The 24828-nt window shown below is 46.9% G+C and overlaps 1 protein-coding gene across 3 annotated transcripts in view; it reads left to right on the forward strand.

Annotated features, from left to right (window-relative positions):
• GLT1D1 (glycosyltransferase 1 domain containing 1) overlaps positions 1–18322 on the forward strand; it is a 41007-nt gene extending 22685 nt beyond the window's left edge. For 2 of the 3 annotated variants that reach the window (XM_085593388.1, XM_085593387.1), the window contains exons 7-13: positions 873–968; positions 2000–2049; positions 6876–6919; positions 7805–7925; positions 11015–11113; positions 17053–17248; positions 17917–18322. In XM_085593388.1, the coding sequence (XP_085449514.1) occupies positions 873–968; positions 2000–2049; positions 6876–6919; positions 7805–7925; positions 11015–11113; positions 17053–17199 (557 nt within the window). In that variant the 3' untranslated portion in view covers positions 17200–17248; positions 17917–18322. Of the gene's footprint in view, positions 1–872; positions 969–1999; positions 2050–6875; positions 6920–7804; positions 7926–11014; positions 11114–17052 lie in introns of all 3 variants that reach the window. The other variant, XM_021545077.4, reaches the window with a different exon arrangement.
• Positions 18323–24828: the final 6506 nt, after the last annotated feature.

The raw sequence follows: 24828 nt of genomic DNA on the forward strand, positions 1-24828 counted from the left end.
CTTTAGAAAAACAGTGTCCCTGCTGAAGCTTCAGAAATTATTCAGGCTTTTGTGTTTGCTGCCTGTGCTCGTGTTCTGGTTTTTATAATGGCCCAAGTGTGGAGTGTCACTGTGTCAGAATCCTGTTCTGCCCAGCAACAACAGTAGGGCCAAGGAGGTGGCACCAAGAGAAGGTGGCACCAACAGGAGGTGGCACCAAGAGGGGATGGCACCAAGAGGGGATGGCACCAAGAGGGGATGGCATCATGAGGGGATGGCACCAACAGGAGGTGGCACCAAGAGGGGATGGCATCATGAGGGGATGGCACCAAGAGGAGATGGCACCAAGAGAAGGTGGCACCAACAGGAGATGGCACCAAGAGGGGATGGCACCAAGAGGAGATGGCACCAAGAGGAGATGGCACCAAGAGAAGGTGGCACCAACAGGAGATGGCACCAAGAGGGGATGGCACCAAGAGGAGATGGCATCAAGAGAAGGTGGCACCAACAGGAGGTGGCACCAAGAGGGGATGGCATCATGAGGGGATGGCATCAAGAGGAGATGGCATCATGAGGGGATGGCATCATGAGGGGATGGCCTCAGGGTGTGCCAGGGGAGCATTAGACTGGGGAGCAGGAAGAACTCCTTCCCCCTGGGGGTGTCAGGGGTGGCACAGCTGCCAGGGCACCAGGGCAGTGGTGCTTTGGGCTGCCTGCAGGGATTTTGAGGATGCGTGGGTGAGTGGTGCCCTTGGCTGGGTTGGTTGCAGTAATGATCACTTTCCATAATCCACTCTTTACTGCTTTTACCACTGTAAGTGCTCACTCAGGAACGATTTGGAGTGCTCAGGGTTTGTGCCTGCTTCCCTGATGATTTTTCCAATTTGTCCCAGGCATTCCTACAGACACAGGCAGTGTGCACCTCTTCCTTCTGGTGTGTGGGCTCCGGAGAGTCAAAGACCCTCTGTACTTGGTGGAAGCTTTCTCAGGTGAGTACTGGCTTCTTGAATATTCTTCTTTGTCACTCAGTGCATTCTTTTAACGTTTGAAGTTTGGCATGAGCTGTTTTATTTATTGCAGGAAACATCATCATATACTTACATTTGAAAGGAGAAATTCTAGTGTAACCATTGATCTGTTCAATTCATTATTTCTGTGCCGTGGCTTTTCCATCCTGCTGGGAATGACAGAGCATTCCAATCAAAGCAATATTTGATGGTTTTGCTTGCTGAGAAAACTGTTTTGCTGTTACATGCAATATTGATGGAAGACAAAAGAAAATATCATCTACTTCAAAATAACTTTTTTATCTTGCTGTCCCGTGGCTGCTACATTGATTTGCATGTGTGCTAATTAATGCCATTGAAGCTGCAAACAAATTTTCCCACCCATTGTTTGGCTCAGTGCTCAGACTGGGCTGAAGTTTCCTCCTAAAAAGGGAATTTTTTGCCAGGCTCTGCTTGTGTCTGTAAGAGACTTGAGCATTCTGAGCTGGAAATTCAGCCTGCACTATTCAGCTGACTTTTGTAATCCTTGAAGCCTCGTGCTGCTGAGTAACAAATGCAGCTGGGAGTGAGCTGCACTGGTTTGTTCTGGGATTCAAAGAGCAGCAGATATCTCTTGTGCATATTAGAGTGATGATGGTAATGGCTGCAGTTACCTCCACACGTTCCTTTACACAGGAAAATATTCAAGTAATTTTGGCTTAGTGGCCATGATCAGTGCATTATACAGAGCATTGTTCTCTTGAGTGATTCAAAATTAATATCTGAGCTTAGTTAAATAACCCTTGAGTCAGAAGAGATTGCATGAAGCAGAAAGGCTAAATACTAACTTTCAGATATGCTAATATTTGAATTCTGAGGAGTAACGTGAGGGCTGAGCATGGAATCTGGTGCACATCCAGTTTTTAAAGTAGCAATACAATATTTGTCTAGTTCTTCTTTAATCATGGAGCTATTTATACTGATTTAAAAACTAATAATTTTTATTAATAAAACAGTTTTGTCTTCTGTTTCAGACTGGCACAGAAAGGATCCCAGTGTCCATCTGGGCATTATTGGGCCTGCAGTAAGTAATTTTTATTTCTAATTATTTCCATTTACCTCATCTGAGACACCTCAGCTCTGTTCCAAAGGGAACCTAGGTCAGAAGATTTCTGTTGGAGACAAGAAGCTCCAAAGCCAGGCCTTGGAAAGGCTGTTCCCACAGCTCTGGGCTGTGGAAGTGGTTCAGTGGCCAGAACTGGCAGCAAAGGGGCTCCTGCAGTGCAGAGGGAGCAGCTCCCAGGCTCATCCAGGCAGCCCAGCTCTGCTCCTCACTGCTTCCATCCATCACAGCAGGGACTTCTGAACAGAAAAACCACCAAAATACTTGGATTTGATTCTTGGCTGCTGTTGTTACACCTGTGGGGTTTTAGATACAAACTACTAAAATGTGTACTTTGGCAAATGAAATACTAGCAATGCCCATTTCAATGGGAATAACTTAGAGATGAGGCAGTCACAAGTTTTGAGAGGCAGCAGTCACCATCTGGGAGGATTTTGTTATCCCTGTTCTCCCTTCTTGTTCACGTGGAGCCTGGGCTGGTCCCCTCCCATCTGGGCTGGTGCCATTTCTGGCTTCCTGCACAATTAACAGCAGGGGCACAACCATGGGCAGGTTCTGTCTGACAGCAGCAGCAAGGACAGGGCTGGAGCTCACAAACCCAGCTCCTCTTCCACAAGCATCTCAGAGCACTAAAGCCTGCCAGAAACAGGTTTTTAAATACACTCCCATCTCAGAACAACCCTAAAGTTGGTACCTCTGTCCTGATTCTTTGCTTCTGTGTGCTGCCTTTATGCTAAAGTTACAATTGCAGGGCTTTAGAGAAGGAAATTGGTGTTCTCCACGGAGCTCCTGCAGCACAGGGCTTGCAAAGGCAGCCTGAAGCCTTGGCTCCAGCTGGGAGAAGGAGCTGTGGCAGGTGAAACAAGCTCTCACTGCTGCTTGAAGGGCACTGAAAGCTTCCCTGCTCCATCTGCCTGATGTGTTCCCTCTGCTCAGCCTCATCTCTGATCCCTCTCCACGTCAGGCCTGAAAACTTGCAGGCAATTTGCTTTATAAAAAAAACAAATACACTCTCAATAGGCAAATAAGAACAATTTCTCTGTTTTCTCATTCAGTTTTATTCTTTGCAAATTTGGGGACATAGGATCTTATTGTTAAAAGCTGTTTTTATGTTTTTATTTCATCTGGGCTTTTTCCACGCTAATACACAAAATGATTTGGAAGTGAACTGGTGTGGAAGGCAAATCTAGAGCAGGTGTAATGAAGCTGTGCTTTAGAATCCAAAGATGCACTTGCTGCCTCCAGTGAGGATTTTATAAACATTTTAGTTGTCTTTTTAAATTTGCTTCACTTTCTCATAAGCTAATGTCTTTACAGGCCAGAAATAACCCAGTGGCAGTGCACAGGCTGGATCAAGGGCTGAACCTCCTTAAAACACTTTTGAGCATATTTCTCTCATGGAACTAAAATATTGCTAAAGAAAAAAAATACATCTCATCTCTATTGGTATTTAGCTGTACTCTTCTTATTCATGTTGCTTCTCAAACCACAAAAATCTTAAGAAAATCAGTGCCACCATCTATGAAGCATGTAATTTTTATTGTGAATATTAAAAACTCATACAGTAAGATTATATTAATTAAGAAGAGAAAGAACAAAGGCCCACTCTATTTTCTGCTTTACTTCCATGAGATGATATATTTGCTGCCATAAGATTATATACTATTCCCTGGATTTTCTATGCATGATTGTCTCAAATGGTGCAATCGAGGTAATGTTGCAGGATTGAGGCCTGTGTTATGTAAAATTTTCACCATTTGACTCCACTTCCAGTTTTCCTTTTGTTCATTTCTATAATGAAATTTGGAACAGCAGCTAATTTTCAGCAGCTCCATACTCCAAGAATAGGAGCTTATGAAACTTAAAAAAAAGAAGTTAAGGCCACAAAACTTTAAAGTTTTATTTAAAGCATTCATCTCCTGGGTAACCTCTCAGAGCTTTTTTGGGGTTTTTTTAGGCAGTACAGAACATTGCTCCATCCCTGGAATGTGGGGTCACCTGCTGCTGGGAATGAAGGGAATTCCTTTCCCAGTGGTGCTGCCAAAAGCTCAGAAACCTGGGAAACTGAGGAAGTTCTCCCTCTCCACTTTGAGTAACTCTGCAGATTCCTCAAGCAGTGATGCTCTGACAGAATCCCAAATGTACTGAGACCTGTTTTCCCCTGCAAAGTCTGGAGTCTCAGCACTATAAAACGTTTCAGTCTGAGTTCATATTTATATGGCAGCATTTGAATGTTGTGTTTACAGAAGATTTGCTGGGTTTTGATCACGGTGGGCTCTGTGCCAGCAGGCCCCTTCCTCTGGTGCAGCATTTGATCTGTGAGTTCCTGCACTGTCCAACACGCCTGGGATGTTCCTTTTGCTGTCAGCAGAACAAAACTCCCTGCATGGCACATCTGGACCTGCCTGGGGGTGCCACAGCCCTTTCCTCGTGTCACCCCTTCTCCTGTGACAGGAACTGTCCCACAGCTCGAGCTGCTGTCCTCTGATCTCTGCCAGACTGAGAAATGTGCAGCCCTGGCAGGGCTGGGCTTCAACAAATAATTACAGGGAGCTGGGATGCTTTAACAAATGAATTACAGGGAGCTGGGATGTTTTAACAAATGAATTACAGGGAGCTGGGATGTTTTACCAGATGAATTACAGGGAGCTGGGATGCTTTAACAAATGATGGGGAGCTGGTGAGTGCATTTGGCCTCTGTGCTGAGAAGTAACAACGTTCATGTGGTCACAAATGCTGCCTGTGGAAGAAGTGGATGCTGGAGATGTTTGGGGTGGCAGAACGTTGTTTTCAGGATGTTTTTGGGTGCCTGGATGGCAAAAAGCTGCTCTCAGGATGTGTTTGGGTGTGTGGATGGCAGAATGCTGCTCTCAGGATGTGTTTGGGTGTGTGGATGGCAGAATGCTGCTCTCAGGAAGGTTTTGGTTGTCAGAATGCTGCTCTCAGGATGGTTTTGGTTGTCAGAATGCTGCTCTCAGGATGGTCTTTGGTATCTGGGTGGCAGAGTGCTGCTCTCAGGATGGTCTTTGGTATCTGGGTGGCAGAGTGCTGCTCTCAGGATGGTCTTTGGTATCTGGGTGGCAGAGTGCTGCTCTCAGGATGTTTTTGGGTGCCCATGCTCAGTCCCTCAGCCAGCCTCAGGGGCTCTGGGAGCTCTCCCATGGTCCCAGTGCCCTCCCAGCTCCTGGCATTGCCAGGGTTGAGCCAGGCTGGGGCAGCCCAAGGCACTGCTGTGCCCACCCTCAGCAATGTCTGGGCTGAATTCTCACCTCAGGCCAGGATTCCTGGGGTTTTCCCCAGCAGGGTCCAGCTCCAGGCTCCTGGTGCCTGCCTGGCTGCCACTGAAGAGGGGACAGGAATTAACATCTCAGATTTTAGCAGTCACGGGCTGTAGTTCTTCTGATCCTCCTAAAGGGAAAGAACACAAGACCTTTCCCCCTGCTCATTCAATCACTTGCAACAACTCCAAGGGTTCAATGGAAGCAGAGGGTGGCTCCTCATGAGAGGAGCTCAGCATCAAAACAGAACTTTGGGGGAAAGGCTGAAAATGTATTTATGTAGAAATAGCAGTTGGGAAATTCAGTTTGAAATAGCAAAAATACTTTTTTAAGCAGTTAAGCAAGGCTTTTAGTTTGTAATCAGTAGGAATTGATTCCTTAGTGCAAGAGTGATTCACTTTAATTTTCATTTATGAAGCCCAGTTTTCATATAATAATCAATTTTATGTTCAAAGCATACAAGCATAAAATAAAATAAATCCTGACTTTTTACCAGAAGTGTTTTCTAAAACACTTTGTGAGTGTTCTCTATCTCAGAAACTGAAACAAAAACCAGCAACCAAACCCAAAATATTAATATACATTAAAAAGTCATGTTATTCCCAGCAAGCTATCATGTATCAATCTAATCTAGTCAGTGAGCCTTAGTAAAAAAGCTGAGTTCTGTTCTTTGTGTCTAGCTAAGGATTTTCAAGTTCTGTTTATTTCCTTTAATCGTGCTAAATTAAAGCAGCAGACAGAGCAAAGCTTTGTAAATAAATCTGCTGCAGTGAATCACCCAGCTTAGACAGGCCTTCAACAACTGCAGCTTGTTTGACTGGGGCTGGGAATTTTGTGTTTGCTTTTTACTGGGGCTGGGAATTTTGTATTTATTATTTACTGGGGCTGGGAATTTGGTGTTTGCTCTTTACTGGGGCTGGGAATTTTGTGTTTGTTTTTTACTGGGGCTGGGAATTTGGTGTTTATTATTCTCTGGGGGTTAGAATTTTGTGTTTTTTACTGAGGTTGGGAATTTTGTATTTGTTTTTTACTGAGGTAGGGAATTTTGTGTTTGTTTTTTACTGAGGTTGGGAATTTTGTATTTGTTTTGTACTGAGGTTGGGAATTTGGTGTTTATTATTCTCTGGGGGTTAGACTTTTGTGTCTCTTATTTACTGGGGGTTAGAATTTTGTGTTTATTAGGTTTCCAACATCTCTTTCTGCCAGAGCACCACATTTATGTGAGTGTCTCAGTTTACATCCTGAGCTCCCTGAGGCCCATTTTCACTCAGGGAATGCAGGGACACTCCCTGGGCACATCAGTGCCCTGCCCCTCACTTACACAGCAATTGTCACACCAGGCCTTTGACACAGACCTGTCAATGATGATTTTATGATTTTAAATCTCAGCATTTAAAGTATTTTAGATTAAAAATGTGCTAAACTTTGTTTCTTTCTCTGGGTGTGTCAGACATGAGCTGCAGTGCTGAATGCTCAGTGCCACTGACCTCTGTGTGTGCTCCCGTCTAGGTTGATCCACTTTTTGCCAGTGAAGTTAAGGAGAGAGTTAAAAGGTAAGAAGTTCATGTTAAAGCTGCTGCCTGCTGCCCCTTTTTAAATGCTGTATATGCAAATGCCTGTCCAGGCACAGCCCTGTGGCACTGACAGCTCTGCTGGGATCATCATGGAACAGTCTCAGCTATCCCACGCTGAGCGTCCCAGAATAACCAGGGTGTTGGTGTTTTGGGTTAAATCCCATCTTACTGACCCTGATTTAGATTTATTATTCACAGAAGCACGGCAGGGCTGAAGGATCACCCAGTTCCACCCTCCCAGCCACGGGCAGGGCCAGCCCCGAGCCCCGTCCAGGCTTGAGCACGTTGGTGTCCAGGAGCACACATAACCACGGGATATCATTATCTGCAGCTGCTTTTATTGGGAGCTCTGGGATCAGGGGTACAGCCCCAAATCTGACTCCAACATGGCTCTCGAGCTGAGCATATTTTATATTCTGTCCTTATATAACTTACATATTAATTATTAAACTTATATTGTTCTATTGTATACATTGATCTTATTCAAGCACGAATCTCTCGTGATCTCTCTCAAGCCCCTGACCACAGTTTCTCATGATTATTCTTATGATTAAACAGTAATTATATTGAATTACTAAACAATCATCACATCTAACAATTATATCATTCATCATGCACTGGCTACACAGGTGCAGTTCTAGCAAGGTACAAGCCTTCATGTACCACGGGTATTTATTTTTTCTTTCAGGGCCTACTGAGCTTAATTTTCCTTTTAACCGTAAATCCCCATGACTTTAAACCCTTTTACAATCCAGCACAAGCAGGGATGGAACGCCCAAGGGCTCTGGCAGCCTGTTGGGAGGATCCGGGGGTGCTGGGGTTGGGGGTCCCTCGGGTGCTCTCCCTGGCTGTGTTTGCTCGCAGGTTCCCCGGGGTGCACGTGCTGCAGGAGCTGCCCCAGCAGGAGCTGCACGCTGCTCTCAGGAGGAGCCTGGCCGTGCTCAACAGCTCCGTGTCCGAGGGCATGTCTGCTGCCATCCTGGAGGTACTGCCCATCCTGGCACCAGAGCCTGCCCGTCTGCAGCCACCCCCTGCCAGCCTTTGCTGGCCGTGTTTCAAACCTGGTGAAGAGAAAACGAAAGTATTTCTTTTATTCGAGTGTTAGCAATTAAGGTTTCCTTCCCTTGAACTGACAGTTTGTTATGCTTTCTCAGTTTTTAAAGGATAGAAGGTAATTTTGTCAATCCTGCCAAATTAACAACACCGATCTGAGATGTAGAAATCATTCTGATTTACTGAGGTTGTCACCAGGCTTGATTCAACACCCACTTCCTTATAATGTTGCTAGAATGAGCTTTCATTTATTTTTACATCCTTTCAAAAAGCAATCTAAGAGCAGCATTTGGTTATTTAATTCTGAAATGATTAATGAATGAATGACACGCTGAGTTAATCCTTTTGCCATCAGTATTGAAAATTAATAACCGGTTTTATTTTATACCTGCCAAAGTAGGGCACTGCTTAGTATCAAGTGCTTTCTCAGAAAAAAATAAGTGTACTTGAAGTGGAAGTTCTTTGGGGAAATGCCTTTCATTGCTCCATTTGTTTTGGTGGGTGCTGAATGTTGGTTCATCAGGAGCTCAGAAGATCACAGAAATGATTACACCATTTGTGTTAATGAGCCTCCATTTCTGTTTCTAATGAGTTGCATTTCCAGCGTTTCCACTCATCTGAGAGTCTGAGAACACCTCTGTCTCACAGAGTGGCAGTCCTGGGCAGTGAAGCTCTGTCAGTGAAGTTCTTTCCTGGGCTGGCCAGCAGCAGGAAGGGCCATCTGCTGAGATCTTGTTCAAAAATAAGGCTGAAAACTCTGCATAAAAATCCCCTGGTCCTAGGCTGGAGAAAACAGGCTTGAGTTTGGAAATGCAACTCTCATTGTCCTCAAAGTTCAGTATTTAACAAGGTCATGAATCTGTAAACAGGATTTCAGAGCGAGATAAATATATAATAGATAAATGAGATAAATATATAATCCCATCTCGTCCAACCTGCCTGGAGGTATGGAAGAGCCAGGAGCCATCACTAATTACTCTGTCAGCTGGTTCTGAGATCTCGGAGATCTGACTGTAACTGATCTGTTTGTGTTTGGCATTTGAAGAAGAGAAAACAAAGCATTGGAGCAGACATTAAAAATGCATCTCCTCCTCGGGAGCTGTGCACGTTCCTGGGCACGGGGTGGTGGCAAGGCACCACTGAAAGGTTCCTGTGTTCCCTCTGTCCCTCCAACAACAGGGCTGGGATCCAGCACCTTTCACTGGAGCTCACTCTGTGCTCTCAGGAATGTTCCAGCTGTTGTAAAAATCATTACATTCTTATGCTTTTACCAAGGAGAAGCCAATTTACCAAAAAAATGGCAGAAAAGGAAGTTGGATAGACTCTACTGTGCTGTGAGGCACAATCCAATCTTGGCCAACATGTACAGCACTAGCAGTCTGGAGTAAAACTCAGAGCAAATTATAAAAAAAACCAAAAAACTAGAGGTGAAGGGATGTGTTAAAGCAGTAAAACTGAAGAGCCAACAGGAAGATGCCTAGGCTAGAAGGAAGAAGAGGAGGGACAATGCAGAAGACAGAGTGGTAAATAAACCCTGCATTTGCTCTCTCAGCCTGTAGTGCTGCGTGGAGATGCTTATTGGGAAACGTCCCCACAGCTTCAATTTACACCCTGCATCCTCCTGCAAGAGCAGCTAAACACATTTGCAGTCAAAATAATGTAACCAAACAGATGGCCAGTGGACTCAAATGCTGTTTTGTGCTATTATTCCTGGAACCTAGGTCAGTGAATTATACATATTTTCAACAATGCAAATGATAATTTTTACTGCTTGAAAGCAGTCTAAGTATCTAAATTAAATTTGAAGCCACTTCTTGCAGTAATTATTTACAGCCCAATCCATTTGGTTGAGGCCAGTGGCATAAAGGCAGCCCTGCATCTGAAGTGTTTGGCCATCTGTTCTGGCTTTCAGTAGCTATAATTCATTGGTACCTGTGCCTGTGGGGACCTGAAGATTTCCTGGTGTAGCAGTTCCTGCCCTCCAAGTCTCAGACAGAACAAATGTCTTTCCCTTTAGCGTTTGGAAATGGCAGAGAATTAAATATAAACTTGGTGCTCAGCTTCAATCAGTCAGCAGCTCTGTAGCTTCATTAATGTGTGTGAATGACCCCAGATCATCTGGTCCTTTCTGATACAAAGTGCAGAACAGGTTTTGTCATTAAGGGCTTTATTTTTAGCACTAACTGCTGCAAAGCAGATGTTTGTGCCAGGGCTATGGAAATGTTATGGTCAGACTAATACACCTGCAGTGGTGATTTAAACAGTGCTTTTCTTGGGTATTTTAAATTATTAAAATATGTTGCTAAGTCCCAGCAGTCCCTTCCTGTACCTTATCAGCCTGGGCATTTGTCTCTTCAGTTTTGTCCAAGCTATAAAAGATGGTTTTCTCCTTGGAATTTTGTTTCCTTGCTGTGTGGACTGAAGCAAAATTGCTCCTCATGCAGGACTGCAATGTTAAAAATGCACTGACTGGAGTGACAGGGAGTCAGGATGAAACAGAGTGGAGATGTGGGGCAGGGAATTTATTTCTCAAATATTTGACACTGTGATAATTGCACAGTGTGAGTGTTTCTGGTTTTACACTCAGTGCATCTCCAGACTCCCCAGCAGTGATGAAAGCCCCAGGTCAGGACAGGTGTGAGCAGCAGAGCTCGGGGTTTGCTCAGGGTTTGCTCGGGGTTTGCTCGGGGTTTGCTCAGGGTTTGCTCGGGGTTGGCTCAGGGTTTGTTCAGGGTTTGCTCGGGGTTTGCTCAGGGTTTGCTCGGGATTTGCTCGGGGTTTGCTCGGGGTTTGCTCGAGGTTTGCTCGGGGTTTGCTCGGGGTTTGCACACTCAGAGCTGCAGCTGTGTCCTGTGCAGTGCCTTGGCAGGGCTCTCTGGGGAGTGGCATTTTTCAATTAAAAATCTGGAGAGGTGGGAAGGAAGTTTGGGTTGTTGTTTCTGCTTTTCTTATTAAAATTGTCATCATTAGCACCTCGAAATCCATGGATCCTTATAAAATGTTGTTCCTCTATTCCTCTAGGCAATGGATTTAGAAATCCCAGTGCTGGCAAGGAACATTCCTGGGAATGCAGCACTAATAAAACACAAGGAAACAGGCCTGCTGTTTTCAACTCCCCAGGTGAGAAGCGCACAGAGTTTGGGTTCATTCTCCATGTCCGTGTGCAGCCTTGGCGTTTCCTGCCAGCAGTTTTGCTCGGGTTCTCCTTTCCCTGCGTTTGCAGTTCAGGGAGCTCGGACTAGGTGTCAGCCTTGCAGAAGCTTTTGGGAGCTGCTCACAGCTGCACTGGGGCCTGAAGGTTCCAGAAGCAAACCCTGCAGGAGATGCTCTGCAGGTGTCACATTTCCCTCCAGGTCATCCCTGCAGCAGGAACGTGTGTCAGACAAGCTGGAGCTCAGCACGAGAACCAGCCTCGAGTTTCAGGTGACACATCTGCTGTCATTTCTAGCAGTGTTAATGGAAAGTATTTTTAGATGCAAGATATTGCTCAGTCAGAGAAATTAATGATAAAATTAAGTGAAGTGTTAGGATGAAGTCTCAGGGAAGTTAAATAAGAGTGGGAAGAGAGGGAACACTGCCCATATTTAAATACTGAAAATTTTCATTTCAGCATATTTTCCTGCATTAGGGCTTTGCTGTTACATATTCATGTATGCCATGGAAAATGATTTTCAGAAAAAGATTCCCTCAGATTTTTATCCAACTCAAGATTAAAAAACACATACTAGAATAGAGCATTTGATAATTTTGCAAAGTAGAGAACATATTTATTTACATTGTGGACTGTGTGATTAATGAATCCTATTAAGTTGTGTTTCTGGAAGGTGAATCCTCTTGGTTGGTTTTGAAAGAGTTTTTAATAGAAAAACTCTTCCAATTCAAGTATAATCTGGAATATTCTGTTTTTTCCAGTGCTTTCTACAAAACCCAAAGTATTTCTTTGATAATTTGTGTACATGTATTCCTTAAAAAAAATCTCATTGACTTCCAACTCCTCCAAAACTCCCAGGGCACACAACCCTACTGAAGGAGGGGCTGGGAGCTCTCCTGGTGTTAATGCTGCTACATTCTGTTGTTTTCCCCAGCAGCCTGCCTGCACTGGCTTGGAATTCAGATTCATTTTTAATACCAGACCCAGTTACCATCAGACATCCCTGTAAGGAGCCTCTCCTGTGGTCTGCAAGCATCCCACAAGGTGTTTATTTGGGATTTGAGATCCACTGGGGGCTCTGGGCAAACGGCTGAGGGTTGGAGGATTCTCTTTGCAGCAGAGCTGGAGTCACAGGCTGTCAGCATGCCTAAACCACTGTAATTTTAATTTCTGTGAAGCCCTTTTTGCCTGAGCTCCCTGCTCTGCACTGTGCCAGAGATCAGACCCCCGTCCCCCTGCTGCTGCTGCTGCCCCTTTCTGCTTTATTCTGCCTCGGCATCTCTGAGGTGAGATTGCAGGAAAGGTTTGTCCTGGCATCAGCAGAGTTTGTGCAGCACCCCGAGAGGGGAAGGCGACTTCCCCCTGCTCTGCAGAGCAGCAGCTGGAGCTCAGTTACTGAAAGCCCTGGGATCATTTATTGCTGGCACTTGGAGCATCTCTCAGAGGCTGCACCTGGTCAGAAAAGCCTTGTTTCCATGTCCTCATCCCCCTGCAGAGCTGTGGAAGAACTCTGCTCGTGCAGAGGAGCTCAGAATGCCAAACCTCAGCACTCAGGGCTTTGGAGATGAAGGAACCACTTACTCCTGCTCCTCATCTCCCCAAACCATACCAAATGCAGCTTTTAAGTCACTGCACACAGTCTGCCAGAGGTTGAGAGTCACATTAGATCAAAGAAATGCAATTAAGTTTGAAGGCATTTTAATTGCTGGGACAAGGGACAGTGCCCATGGCTCTTAGAATGTGACCTCAGAAGATTGGTCTGAGTGAGCTGGGACTGGAAAGCATGTTCTGGTAAGAAATTCTTTGGGGTCTTTGATTACTTTGATTACTTCGACATCTTAAGTATCTTTTCTGCTGTGCCCTCAGATGCACATTAGTGAGGAAAATGCCTTTAATCTACAAAAAGAGTAGAACTGTGTCTAGGTGCTTGGGAGAGTCTGGCTCTGGCTGGCAGAATCTGGACCACCAAAGATGAGACAGTTTGGTGGATTAGAAAAGGAATTTTCCTTGCTGAGTTGGTGGATCCTGTGTGTGTGAGGATCCAGGCTGGAGCACAGCTCAGGAGCAGGAAGCATTGCTCCTTCTCAGTGGTTTCTGAGTGAGGGGGAAAGCTCTGCAGTGCCTTGGATAGGAGCAGTGTGCCTGCTGCCTTTTGAAAGCCAGGTCAGAGGGATATTAACTGACCATTGTGCAACGAGAATTGTTCTAAATGGTGAGTGCTGCTGGCTTTCTGCTTGCTGCAAGTGAGCTTCTGTGGCTTCCAGGAAAGTAGGAAATGTTGTGTCTCGTTGTAGCCACCCTTAACCATTTGCATTTGGCTGGAAGCAGCAAAAGCCTTGCCAGGCACTGGAGCCAGCACTCAGATGGAAATAGTTAATCTGGGAGAGAAAGCCTGGAACGTTTTGTTCCTCACACTCCATCATTTGTGCCCATTACTGTGCACATCACTTTTAAATCATGGGTTGATCCTGCTGCTGCTTGAATTTGCAAGTTTATGAAATATTTGACACCGAGTTAATGGGACCTGAAGTAAAAAAAAAGTAAGAGATAAGAACGGGGCAATAAATAATGCAAAACTGTGTTAAAGGGAAGACACAAAAAGTTACTCAGCAGGCTGGGTTTCAAAATGACACCTTCCATGTCTGTAAAATCTCACAGAAGGACCTAAATAAAGACAAGGAGGCAAATAAACTTCCAAGGCAGTAAGAAGGGACAGAGGTGGATGGAGCTGACCTGGGCAGCCCCTGTGAGGATTTGGGGGGTGGGAGGGGTGCCCAGCCCAGCTGGAGCAGCTCAGCTGTGGCCCCAGAGCCTTCCTCTGCCAGCCAGGAAAGAGCCCAGGGCTGCAGGGCTGTGCCCCTTCCCCAGGGCAGCAGTTGTGAGCTGGGGCAGTGCCAGCACCCAGCTCACAGCCCCAGCCTGGGGGCACCCAGGGCTCCGGCTGCCCCCGGGACCCCTGGCATGCTGCACTCCTGGCCTCTGCCTCCCTGGGCTCAGCGCTGGCTCAGAGCCACCTCAGCCACCTTCTTCTGCCTGCTGGAGCTGCTCTGAACTGGCTTCATTGCAGGCTTGCTTTCGTGATATAAATAATATATTAACCATGCATCTTATTTTCATTATGTGTGAGCTGCGGCACCAGTGCAGCTCTCGTGGTAATTGAGGAATTATTCATCCTTTTTTACTCAGTGCACTCATTTTCCAGCTTTATCTCCTGGATACCTGCGCTTCTGTGTCTCTGCAAAATACTGGACAGGATTTATTTTAGGTACTACACAGAGGAGTTGACATTTTCTTTAGGGATGATTGGTCAATTTACCAGGAGAAAACTGTATTATGGATGTTGCTGTTGAAAAATGCCTGTTTGTGGTGGAGCACTTCCCATGAAAAGGGCAGATGTGAGAGTGCTTCTGGACACATAGGAGATGATTTGCTCCCATTTTTCTGGGTTGTGACTTACTGCTGAGCCTCAGCCTGTACACCGTGCTCTGCTGCCACCTGTAAATTAAATCTACCCACTCTTGTGAGGGAAAAAAGGTTTGTTAGAAGTATGGATGGCCCCACGTAGTAAGGCAGCTTATAGATCACCTCCTTCATTTGGGCTGCTGGAAGTCATCCCTTAGGTTTTTATAACTGAAAGGCAATTTGTGAATTTGACCCCTCTTTCACCAAAACTTAAGCTACAATGAAATATGGGAGTGCACAAATATTTGTGCAAACATCACTTGCACAGACACAGCAGAACAGCTGCTGGAGTCCTGTTGCCTCCCTGGAATTTCTTTACGTGTCACAGGCTTCTGGAAAAGCAAAATGGAATTTTGCTGGAGTTCCTGAGGGAGTTGAGAGTTCTGGGTGTGTGCACGCTGCAGGTCCAGCACAAAGCCAGCACTGAAATGCGAGTCACTTGTGGTTAGGGGAGACACCTGGAAAATGAAATTATTGCTGTCTAAGCTGGCCATCCAAACCTGCAAACAAGCTAAGCCAGCTGCTCCGAGGCCACGAGGCAAAACCCAGATAAGTCACAGTGAATCTTCCCCCGGCTTCCAGAGGGACTGCAGGTGACCTGGGGGTGGTCACTGGCTGGGGAGGAGGAGGAGGGTAAAGCTCAGGAGTCCTCACTCGCCACTTCCTGGTATTTTTCCATTTGCTTTTTCTCTCTCCTGCATTTTCTCCAATTTTGTGCTTTGGACTCAGTTTGGCATTTTTTCCTGAGATTATCCTCAGCCCTAAGTATTGTAACTGTGAATAAGGATCTCATTTTTTCTATCATTTACATGTTTCCAAGTTTTTGTCCTCCACATCCACAATTTAAAAGAATGCTAATAGGACTACCTGTCAAGAAATGTTACATTGCTGCTTCTGCTCTTAGGTAATTTACATAAATTACTTTTAAACATTACTTTAAATAAAATCCTCCACAGGAGCATAAAATTAAAGTTGGGGGATGTGGGTGAGGGTGAGCAGTGTTTGTTGCTGTGATTTCCCCTGCAAGTGGATGAGGGCAGCAGAAGGCAGGTGATTTCCCCCCTTCCCTGGGCGTGGGCTGGGGCAGCTCCCAAGGAAGGGGCTGAAATCCCAGCTCGGGCACAGCAGGCAGGGGTGGCAGCAGGCTGGACACGGAGCTCAGCTCAGAGCCAGCACTGCTCTGCTGCAGAATAGGGGCTATTCTTCACCTGAGTGCAGGAAAACCTCCTCATTCTCTCAGCTGGCACAGAGCTCTGCACAGAAGTGATCTGTGTCTCGGGGTGTTTCATTTCCCTGCTGCTCTGTGCTGTCAAGCAGTGAGGATCCCCTGCTCAGTGATCTCCCCATCAGGGTGGCCCAGGGGCCACTTGCATTGTGCATTGTGCGCTGCAAGAGCAAAGTTCACCCAAAAAATCCAAAGTTCAACCCACGATTGTACAGCTGTGGAGGTACTGAGACATTCTGTGTACTCAGATTTGCAAGGATAGTTGTCTCCTTAACCTAATGTGGATATGAACTCTGGTCCTAGCTGGGCTATCTCCTGCTCAGCTGCCAGCCTGTGGAAATAATGGCTCTCCTCCTCCCATCCTCTTTGTCCCCCTGTCCCTGTGCACTGATCTTCACTACCAATTGTGCAGGAATACATTATCTTCATTTCCCACTGCCACCAGGGCTGTCTGCATTTCTGAGCTGAACCAAGGCACTGCTTTGCACACATCTGAGCAGTTTGTAATCAAGCTGCAGCTCTGGAAGTTGTCTCTGGATGGAAAATTAGACCAGCTGCTCAGAACAGATTAGTTCAGACATCAGATCTCCTTTCACATGTTTGAAGTTCAGTTTCTCCTGCCTAGAAGTAAATGAGAGAGGCAGAGGAGCAGGCAGAGGACAGTTGTGGTCTTTGAGCTCTGGTATTTTGCCCAGTGAAGGTAAAGGGAATATATGGGGTTTTTTTGGTGTTAGTTGAGCTAACCCTGCTGAATCTGTGTGTGCCCAGGTGCTGCACGCCTGCTCCTGTCCTTACACTGTGTTTGTGTTGGGACTTTCTTAGCCCTGCCATAAAATTCACTGAAGCTGTTGCAGTAGCAATGAGGTAAAAGTTTGGCTGAGCTGAGATCAAACATCTGATGCCAGGTGTCCTCCATGCAGAACAGGCAATTCATTTATAACCTGGGTTTCCAACCTTTCCAACCAGTGGTAGGCAGACAATTTTTGTGTCATTAAATGTGAATTATCTTTGATTTTTAATGCTTAGTTGGTGGGCTGTGTGAAATAATAAAATTACTATTTATTAATAAATGTTTATAAATAAAATATGGTACTTGACCTTGAAAAATGACTTAGGACAGCTTCATCTATTGGCTCACAGTTGGACAGGTACCACCTTTTCCAGTATCATTAGGACATCTACAAAGACATTGTAATTTATTCTTTTCTTCATCTTTTTTAGGAATTTATTGCACTGTCCAAGAGTTTAATGAATGACCCCATTATGGAAAAGGAGATTGTAACAAGGGCCAAAGACTACGTGAAGAAGCACCACTCCTGGGAAGGTGAAAGGAAAACCTACCAGAACCTCGTGCAGAGACTCCAGTGACGTGGCAGGCTGCAGCGGGGAGCCAGGGGAGCACTTTCACGGTGGAAATGTGATTAGCTTTGGGTTCCTCTTGGGTTCCTGTGGGAGAGCAGTCAGACCTTGCAGTCCCGGTTCCACAAACAGCTCCCAGCTGCTGCAGCCCTGCTGGCTGTCCAGCTGAGCCCGGAGCAGCTGCCCGGTGTTTGCTGCTGTGATGCCAGCCAGGGCAGGGCACTCCTGGCACACAGAGCTCTCAGGAAACCTCCTGCCCTGCTGCGTCCCACCCCTGCAGCAGCAGCAGCAGCTCCCTTCCCACTGCCACCCTCTGAGCACATCCAGGTGCACAGCACACGCTGGGCTAAAGCCAGAGGGACAAATGATGGCAGCAGAGCTTCCTGCAGCCTGCCCGGGGGCAGCAGGAGCATCACAAGCAGTGAGCAGTGCTGCTGCTGGGCAGGGGGAGGAGCACAGGGTGATCTGTGCTGCCCCTGAGCCCTGCAGAGCACGGCCCAGCTCCCCTGAGCCTGCATTCCTGCCCCTGGCACCAGGGCAGGAGGTTGGCCCAGGTGCCAGGCTGTGCCAGAGATGCTCTGTTACATCAACTACCTCTTGGTTTGCCAGTTCCTTTGGTCCCCCTGTGATTTACTTATTTATTAAAAGATTTATGAGACCTACGAAAAGGGATGGGGGGTGGAGGTGTTTTCAATTTACTGTTTGTTCTTATTTGTTACTTCTCAGGATGTATTTCTATAGAATATAGCAGCCTTGTCTGAAAGTGAGACTGATCTCTGCTGAAAGTCCCCACTCATCATTCCTGGCAGCCCAGGGATTATGGACACACCTTTGAGTCTGTGACTGGGCATCCAAGGACTTGCATCTACAGAAAAAAAAGAAAAAAAGAGGGGCGTATTTATAACTACTTGTTCTTAGGCACCTTTTTGGTTTGTATGGTCTTGAGCCTAGAAGAGCCTGTGAAATGTTCTCCTGGAGCCTGGAGAGCCTGTGAAATGTTTTTTGTGACTTCAGTGGCTGTTGTGTCAGACTTTTCTTTGTCATAATGAAGTTCACTGTGCATTTTAAGCTTTGCTCTCTATTTTTGATGTGTTGCAAGGTTCTGGTGCAGTAAACAAGAAAGCAGTTTGAATGTTGTCTATTGATTTCTCACATTTCCCTCCTCGTTCTGTGCTGGGGCTGCTCTGCACTGCTCAGTAACAATCCCCAAGGGCAAAAGCAGCCTGAGTTAAATCCCAGGAGTGCTGCACTCCCTTCTGAGCACCTTTGTGCTGAACATTGCTGAGTGTCCTGTGCATGGCCTGGAGATGCAGCTGTGAGCTCCAGCTGGGGCTTCTGCTGCCCCAGGGCCCTGCTGGTCTCTTGGCCACTGCAGACATGTCAGGAGGAGCTCCTGCAGCCTGAATTTCCAGCATCACATACAGCAGGGGACCTCTGGAGGGGATAAAAAAGGACTTTGCCAGCTAACTGAGCCAGCTTCAGGTGCCCTGTTCCTCAAAACTCTCAGAGATCTCTGCCAGCTCATTTCTGATGCCCTGCTCGACTGGCTTTGATCCTCAGCCATCCCCCCTGCCCTTCCAGTAGTACTGAGAAAAGCAGGTTTTAAAAGCAAATAAGTCCACAGTGTGGGACAGAAGCCTAAGCACTGAGCTGGTGGTCAGTGATTAGTAATAGTAATGATTAGAAACTTTTTTCTCCAGCCTGATATATTTATTACTGGGCTTCAATATAAATATATTGATCTGGAATCTGTGCTCTTCCCAGCAAAACAAAATATGTTCAAGTGAGAAATTGCACTACACCCTCAGAATGTAATTAACATATGATTTTTCAGGCTGTATTTAATCTATAAATATGAAATCTGCATCTGGGGAGCAGCATGCTCATTTGCATGTGCTAACCATGGCAGAGGCACAAACACCCTCCTGCAAGGGATGCAGGAAGGAAAGAGGGGACCAGCCCCAGCTGAGGAGCAGCACTGACAGGCAGGGCTCTGAGCAGGACACCCAGCAAATCCCGAGGGCTCCCAGCACTGCAGGGACTTCATCATCAGCCACGACTGGATTTATGTTTCACATCCCACCCACTCGCCTGTCCCAGCCCTATAAATATTCAATGAGTCTTGTAAGTCCTTGTAAGGAAAATATGAGACCCATGCAAGCAGTTTTGGGTGTAATTATCTTTGCAGCAACTTCACTCAAATGATTTTATAGGTAGGAATAATCCTTTTGTTGTCCTGCAGCCTAATTACAGTATTTATCTTCCCCTTCAAAGCCCCACTCCTACCCAAGCAGCTCTTAAAGCAAAGCACACCTCGATGAGCTGCAGCTACACTCCAAAAATAACACTTGTTCTGTTTGCAGGAAGAAACCTCCATTGTGCATCCACCCCACGGCTACTTCTGTATTTCAGGACCTTGAAATGTACTGTTAATTAATCTAATTACATGCATTTTATTTTGCAATTAGCTCTGCCATTGAATCCATGGGTAGTGGACCTGCACAATGGGTACCACGATGCTGTTCCCCTGCTTGGCACAGCCCCCGAGAACTGGGGACAATTTGGTGGCATGTGACAAAGCCCAGCCCTATGAACAAGGATTTCATTTTAATTAGCCCTAAAGCATACACATTCCAATTTTCAGAGTTAGCTTCTCTGCTTTCCTGACCATCCTGCCCTAAGAACACTCGTGCTGGGCTAAGGTTTCCCATTTTTTGGGATGCTCACCATTGGGGTTTCCATCTCCAGAACCCCCGAGCTCCAGCCTGGCCACAGACAGCTGCTTTGAAGGTTTGCTATAACCATATCAGGACTTAATTGTGAAAGAAAAACATTAAAATGAATATTGGAAGACTTACAAATATTTCCGTCTCTTCTGCAAATAGTTTACCACCAATTTAGCCCCAGTATTAACCAACCCAAACATCTGCAAGTGCTGCCCTTGGGTTTAATGAATGCACAAGCACTTCAGTGTTCATTTCCAATGTATTTTCTCCTGTCTCTTGGGCCCATAACTCATTCTGCCCCTTTCTCCCCTCAGTCTCTTTAATCTTTAGGTCAGGAATCATTCCCCGTGAAAGTAAAGAAACAGTTTTGTCAAAGGCTTGTCAGAGGAGATGGGTGCTTCCATGTGGAATTCAGTCATTTAATGGCTCAGTGGGATCTGAGCTTTTTTTTTTCATTAACTTGTCCAAAGTAATTTCATCACTCCAGAATTTATTTCAGTTCCACCCTCCTCTGCCTGGCTGGTCCCAGCCCAGTTCCTTTAATGTCTGCAGCTTGAACCTCGAGGAAGAGCAGGTCCCCACAGCCCTGTCCCGCTGTCCCTCCGTGTCCCTCGTTCTCCTGACACACACAAAGCAGCTCCCTCCTCTCCAGGGCCTGCACTGCTCTGAGAATTTCAGGGGAAAGCAGCTACTGATGGAAATGAGAAGTCTCACATCACCAATACAAGAGCACACTGGAGGAAAAAAATCCTACTTTTTGAAGAACCAGTTTACATTTTCAAAAGGGGTGGATAATAATCTGCAATTTCATTCTTTCTAAATGAAGCATATTTTCATCAGGTAATTATTCCATGTCATTCCTATGACAGCACTTTTAGGTATCAAATATTGAAATCTCACATCCTCTCCAAAAAAACGTAGGCCAGCTCTTGTTTTGTCCAGTGCCTGAAAGAATGACTGCAGAAATTCATTTCCCTTAGAGCATTGCCATTAAGCTAATTTAAATCATGTGTTTGAAATGAAACAATACATTTTAATCAGACCAGCAGAGAACATCTGGTCACCGAGGAATCAAAGTTGTGGGCACCTGACCTGAAAGACCATTCACCCCCTGAGCACCCTTTAACCCTTCCTGCCCCAGAGCAAGGGCTGGCACCCCTTCATGAGATTTTAATGTGCTTCTTACATGCAAGCCCTATTTTTGTGCACTTCAGATCTGCTTAAGAAAGTCCAGCCACAAGTATAACCTTGCCAGATAGAGGTCACTTGTTTCATTTGTCTGATCCAGCCAAGTTTCATCATTCATTGAAACTAAATGCTCTTCTACTGCTTCAAAAATTAATCCCTGCCACGGAAAAGTTCCACTGTTATTTTAGTGGCTTTAACAAAGTCAGCTGAGTTACCCAAGCTCTAATATAACTTGAGCAATACAACAAAAGCTCATAGCCCTGAGTGTGGCCTTTGCCATCCCTAACAGCTCCCAGTTTGTTCCCAGGTGTTTTTTTGGGGTTTTTTGGGGGGATTTTTTTGTTTGGTTTTTTTTGTTTGTTTGTTTTGTTTGTTTGTTTTTCCTTTGTTGTTTTTTTTTTTTTTGGTTGTTGTTTGTTAGGTTTTGGTTTTTTGTTTGTTTGTTTGGGGGGGTTTTTGGTTTTTTTATTTGTTTTTTTTTTTTTTCCTTTTAAAAATAGATTAAGGTAAGTCCAAATTCACCTGCAATCACTTTAAAAACTCCATCAATGCTGCCTGCCCCAGCCTGACACCTTGCAGTGCCCAGCTCCCAGTGCTCCAAGGCTCACACTGGGACTGGGCCAAGGCTGCCTTGGGCTGGGTTATTGCACAGGCTGCACCTCGAGGCAGGACAAAAGCTGCATCTTGTTCTGCAGGACACCAAAGTAAGGGAGAATACAAATTCAATAACCATTTTCTGGAGCAGGAGAACAGCAGTGTTCCATTTCTGAATATTCACCCTCTTTGAACAGCACTTCACTCTCTGCTGTCTCAGCGTGGCCCTGGCACTGATTCTGCTCCGAGCCTGCGGTTTGTGTTCAGCCTTTCCTCATTGCATCTCTCCCCCTGCAGCCTGGGGCTGCTCCCAGGTGGGCTGGAGCATTGCCTCTTACCTGCTGCAGCCTCCATCCTGCTTTCTCCTGTGCTGCAGCTGCAGGAGAATTTTCTGCCTCTCCCACGTCCAACCTTCATTCCTGCACAGCACCAAGCCAAGAGAGCAGATGTCACCAGATGTGGGACAGCCCCACTGCCCCACTGCCACCAGGCAGCTGGCACATCCCGTCCCTGTGGCTCCGTGCTGCAGGACTTCTGGCAAGACAGAAATGTAATCATGGGCAGCACAAGAAAATGTAAAAACAATGATGAAAGGCTGGAGGGGAGGCTGGCACGCCTGTGCTGCCCTTTCAGAGGCTGACACTGAACACAGTGCTGCTCTGCCCTGCACCGTGGTGCAGGAAATGCACTCTGCCCCCTCCCAGCCACTTTGGAGGCCAAATGCCCCGGGGCACTGCAGTCACCCCTGCAGGCAGGGCAGGGAGCTCCCAGCCAGGGGCTGCCCCACAGCAGGACCAGGTGGGACCCCCTGTGTGCTGCACACGATTTTCAGGGGCAGAATGGGGAATCTGGCTGTATAGTGGGGAGCATTTGTGCAGCACCTCTGCTGCGGAAGATTAGAGAAAGTACGTCAGATGATTCCTCAGGGAATAAAATAGTTTTCATTTTTAAAAATTATATATATATATATATATATATAAATAATATAAAATAATAAAAAATAAAACTTTGAGCCATTAAGGACCGAGCGAAAGAAACTTAATTGAAATAAAACCTTGCTGCTTCAGCTGTTGGGAGGGAGGAAACAGAGAGCCCCTACACAGAAATGCACACTGATCTCCTGCAGGGGTTGGGCAGAACTGGGGGCTGCTCCAGAACCTGCAATCCCAGTGCCAGAGGAAGCAGATGAACACCCTGAGCCACCAAATGATTCCCATTGTGTATTAGATGCAACTGCACGAGCAAAGTGTTTTGCTGCAGATCATGCTCCATTATTCTGGAATACAATAGTTCCCTTGGCATTAGTGCCAAATGAAAGGCGAGTTCATTCTGCCTGAGAGCCCAAACAAACACACACTGACAATGGGGATAAATCAGATTGCTCCAGCACTTTCAAGGAGCTGGTAAAAATAATATTTTAATCAAATAACTCAGCCGCAGCTGCCATGAACTGCTGGGAAGGTTAAGGCTGTGGCTCCGTGTTCTACTGAGAAAACACAGAATTATTCCAAACACGCCGTTCCATCGCCACTGCTCGGCTCGGATTAAAAGCAGAGGATGCAAAGCAGAGTTTCCAGCCCTAACAGCAAACTGAAGCCACCAAAACACCCCGAGGGTAAAGGAACAGTCACCCAGCAAGACAGTGCAATGCTAGAGAAAAGTAACTGCTGCCAGAGTGGCGTGTTCAGTCCTAAATAAAGATTTGGGGAGGGGCGTTAATTTAATTTACTCCAAAATGAGGAATACAGCCACATTTGGGGCTCGGGTCTGTGAGCTCTGAGTCCAGCTCCCAGCTGCAGCATGGCCTGCCTGCCTGCTGTGCCCAGACCCTGTCTGAGACCAGACAAAGCTCCAGTGGGCACCAGCTCAACCTCAGCAAGTGCAGAGCTCCTGGGGCTGCTGACAGACCACTGCTGACAGACACACCTAAAACCAGGAGCTATACACCTAAATCCATGGCCACACACCTAAAACCAGGAGCTATACACCTAAATCCACGGCCACACACCTAAAACCAGGAGCTATACACCTAAATCCATGGCCACACACCTAAAACCAGGAGCTATACACCTAAATCCATGGCCACACACCTAAAACCAGGAGCTATACACCTAAATCCACGGCCACACACCTAAAACCAGGAGCTATACACCTAAATCCATGGCCACACACCTAAAACCAGGAGCTATACACCTAAATCCATGGCCACACACCTAAAACCAGAAGCCACGCACCTAAATCCATGGCCACACACCTAAACCAGGAGCCACGCACCTAAATCCATGGCCACACACCTAAACCAGGAGCCATACACTTAAATGCCACCCAGGGCCTTGACTTTAGCACCCATGCCAGCCCAGGTTCCCCATTCCAGCCCAGGTTCCCTAAACCCAGCCCAGGTTCCCCATCCATGCCTGAGCCCATCAGCACCAGCTGCACCTCTCAGCCCATCCCCACTCCAGGATTGCTCCTGGCTCCCACTGCCCCTCCTGGGCTCCAGGCTCTCCCCTGGTTCCCCAGGCTCTCCCCTGGTTCCCCAGACTCTCCCCTGGTTCCCCAGACTCTCCCCAGGCTCTCCCCTGGTTCCCCAGACTCTCCCCAGGCTCTCCCCTGGTTCCCCAGGCTCTGCCCTGGTTCCCCAGGCTCTCCCCTGGTTCCCCAGGCTCTCCCCAGGCTCTGCCCTGGTTCCCCAGGCTCTCCCCTGGTTCCCCAGGCTCTCCCCAGGCTCTCCCCTGGTTCCCCAGGCTCTCCCCTGGTTCCCCAGGCTCTGCCCTGGTTCCCCAGGCTCTGCCCTGGTTCCCCAGGCTCTGCCCTGGTTCCCCAGGCTCTTCCCTGGTTCTCCAGGCTCTCCCCAGGTTCCCCAGGCTCTGCCCTGGTTCCCCAGGCTCTCCCCTGGTTCCCCAGGCTCTCCCCAGGCTCTCCCCTGGTTCCCCAGGCTCTCCCCTGGTTCCCCAGGCTCTGCCCTGGTTCCCCAGGCTCTGCCCTGGTTCCCCAGGCTCTCCCCTGATTCCCCAGGCTCTTCCCTGGTTCTCCAGGCTCTCCCCAGGTTCCCCAGGCTCTGCCCTGGTTCCCCAGGCTCTCCCCTGATTCTCCAGGCTCTCCCCAGGTTCCCCAGGCTCTGCCCTGGTTC

Source organism: Lonchura striata, chromosome 15, assembly GCF_050655825.1.
Source record: "Lonchura striata isolate lonStrDom1 chromosome 15, ASM5065582v1, whole genome shotgun sequence".
In the NCBI taxonomy this organism is placed as follows: Eukaryota; Metazoa; Chordata; class Aves; order Passeriformes; family Estrildidae; genus Lonchura; species Lonchura striata.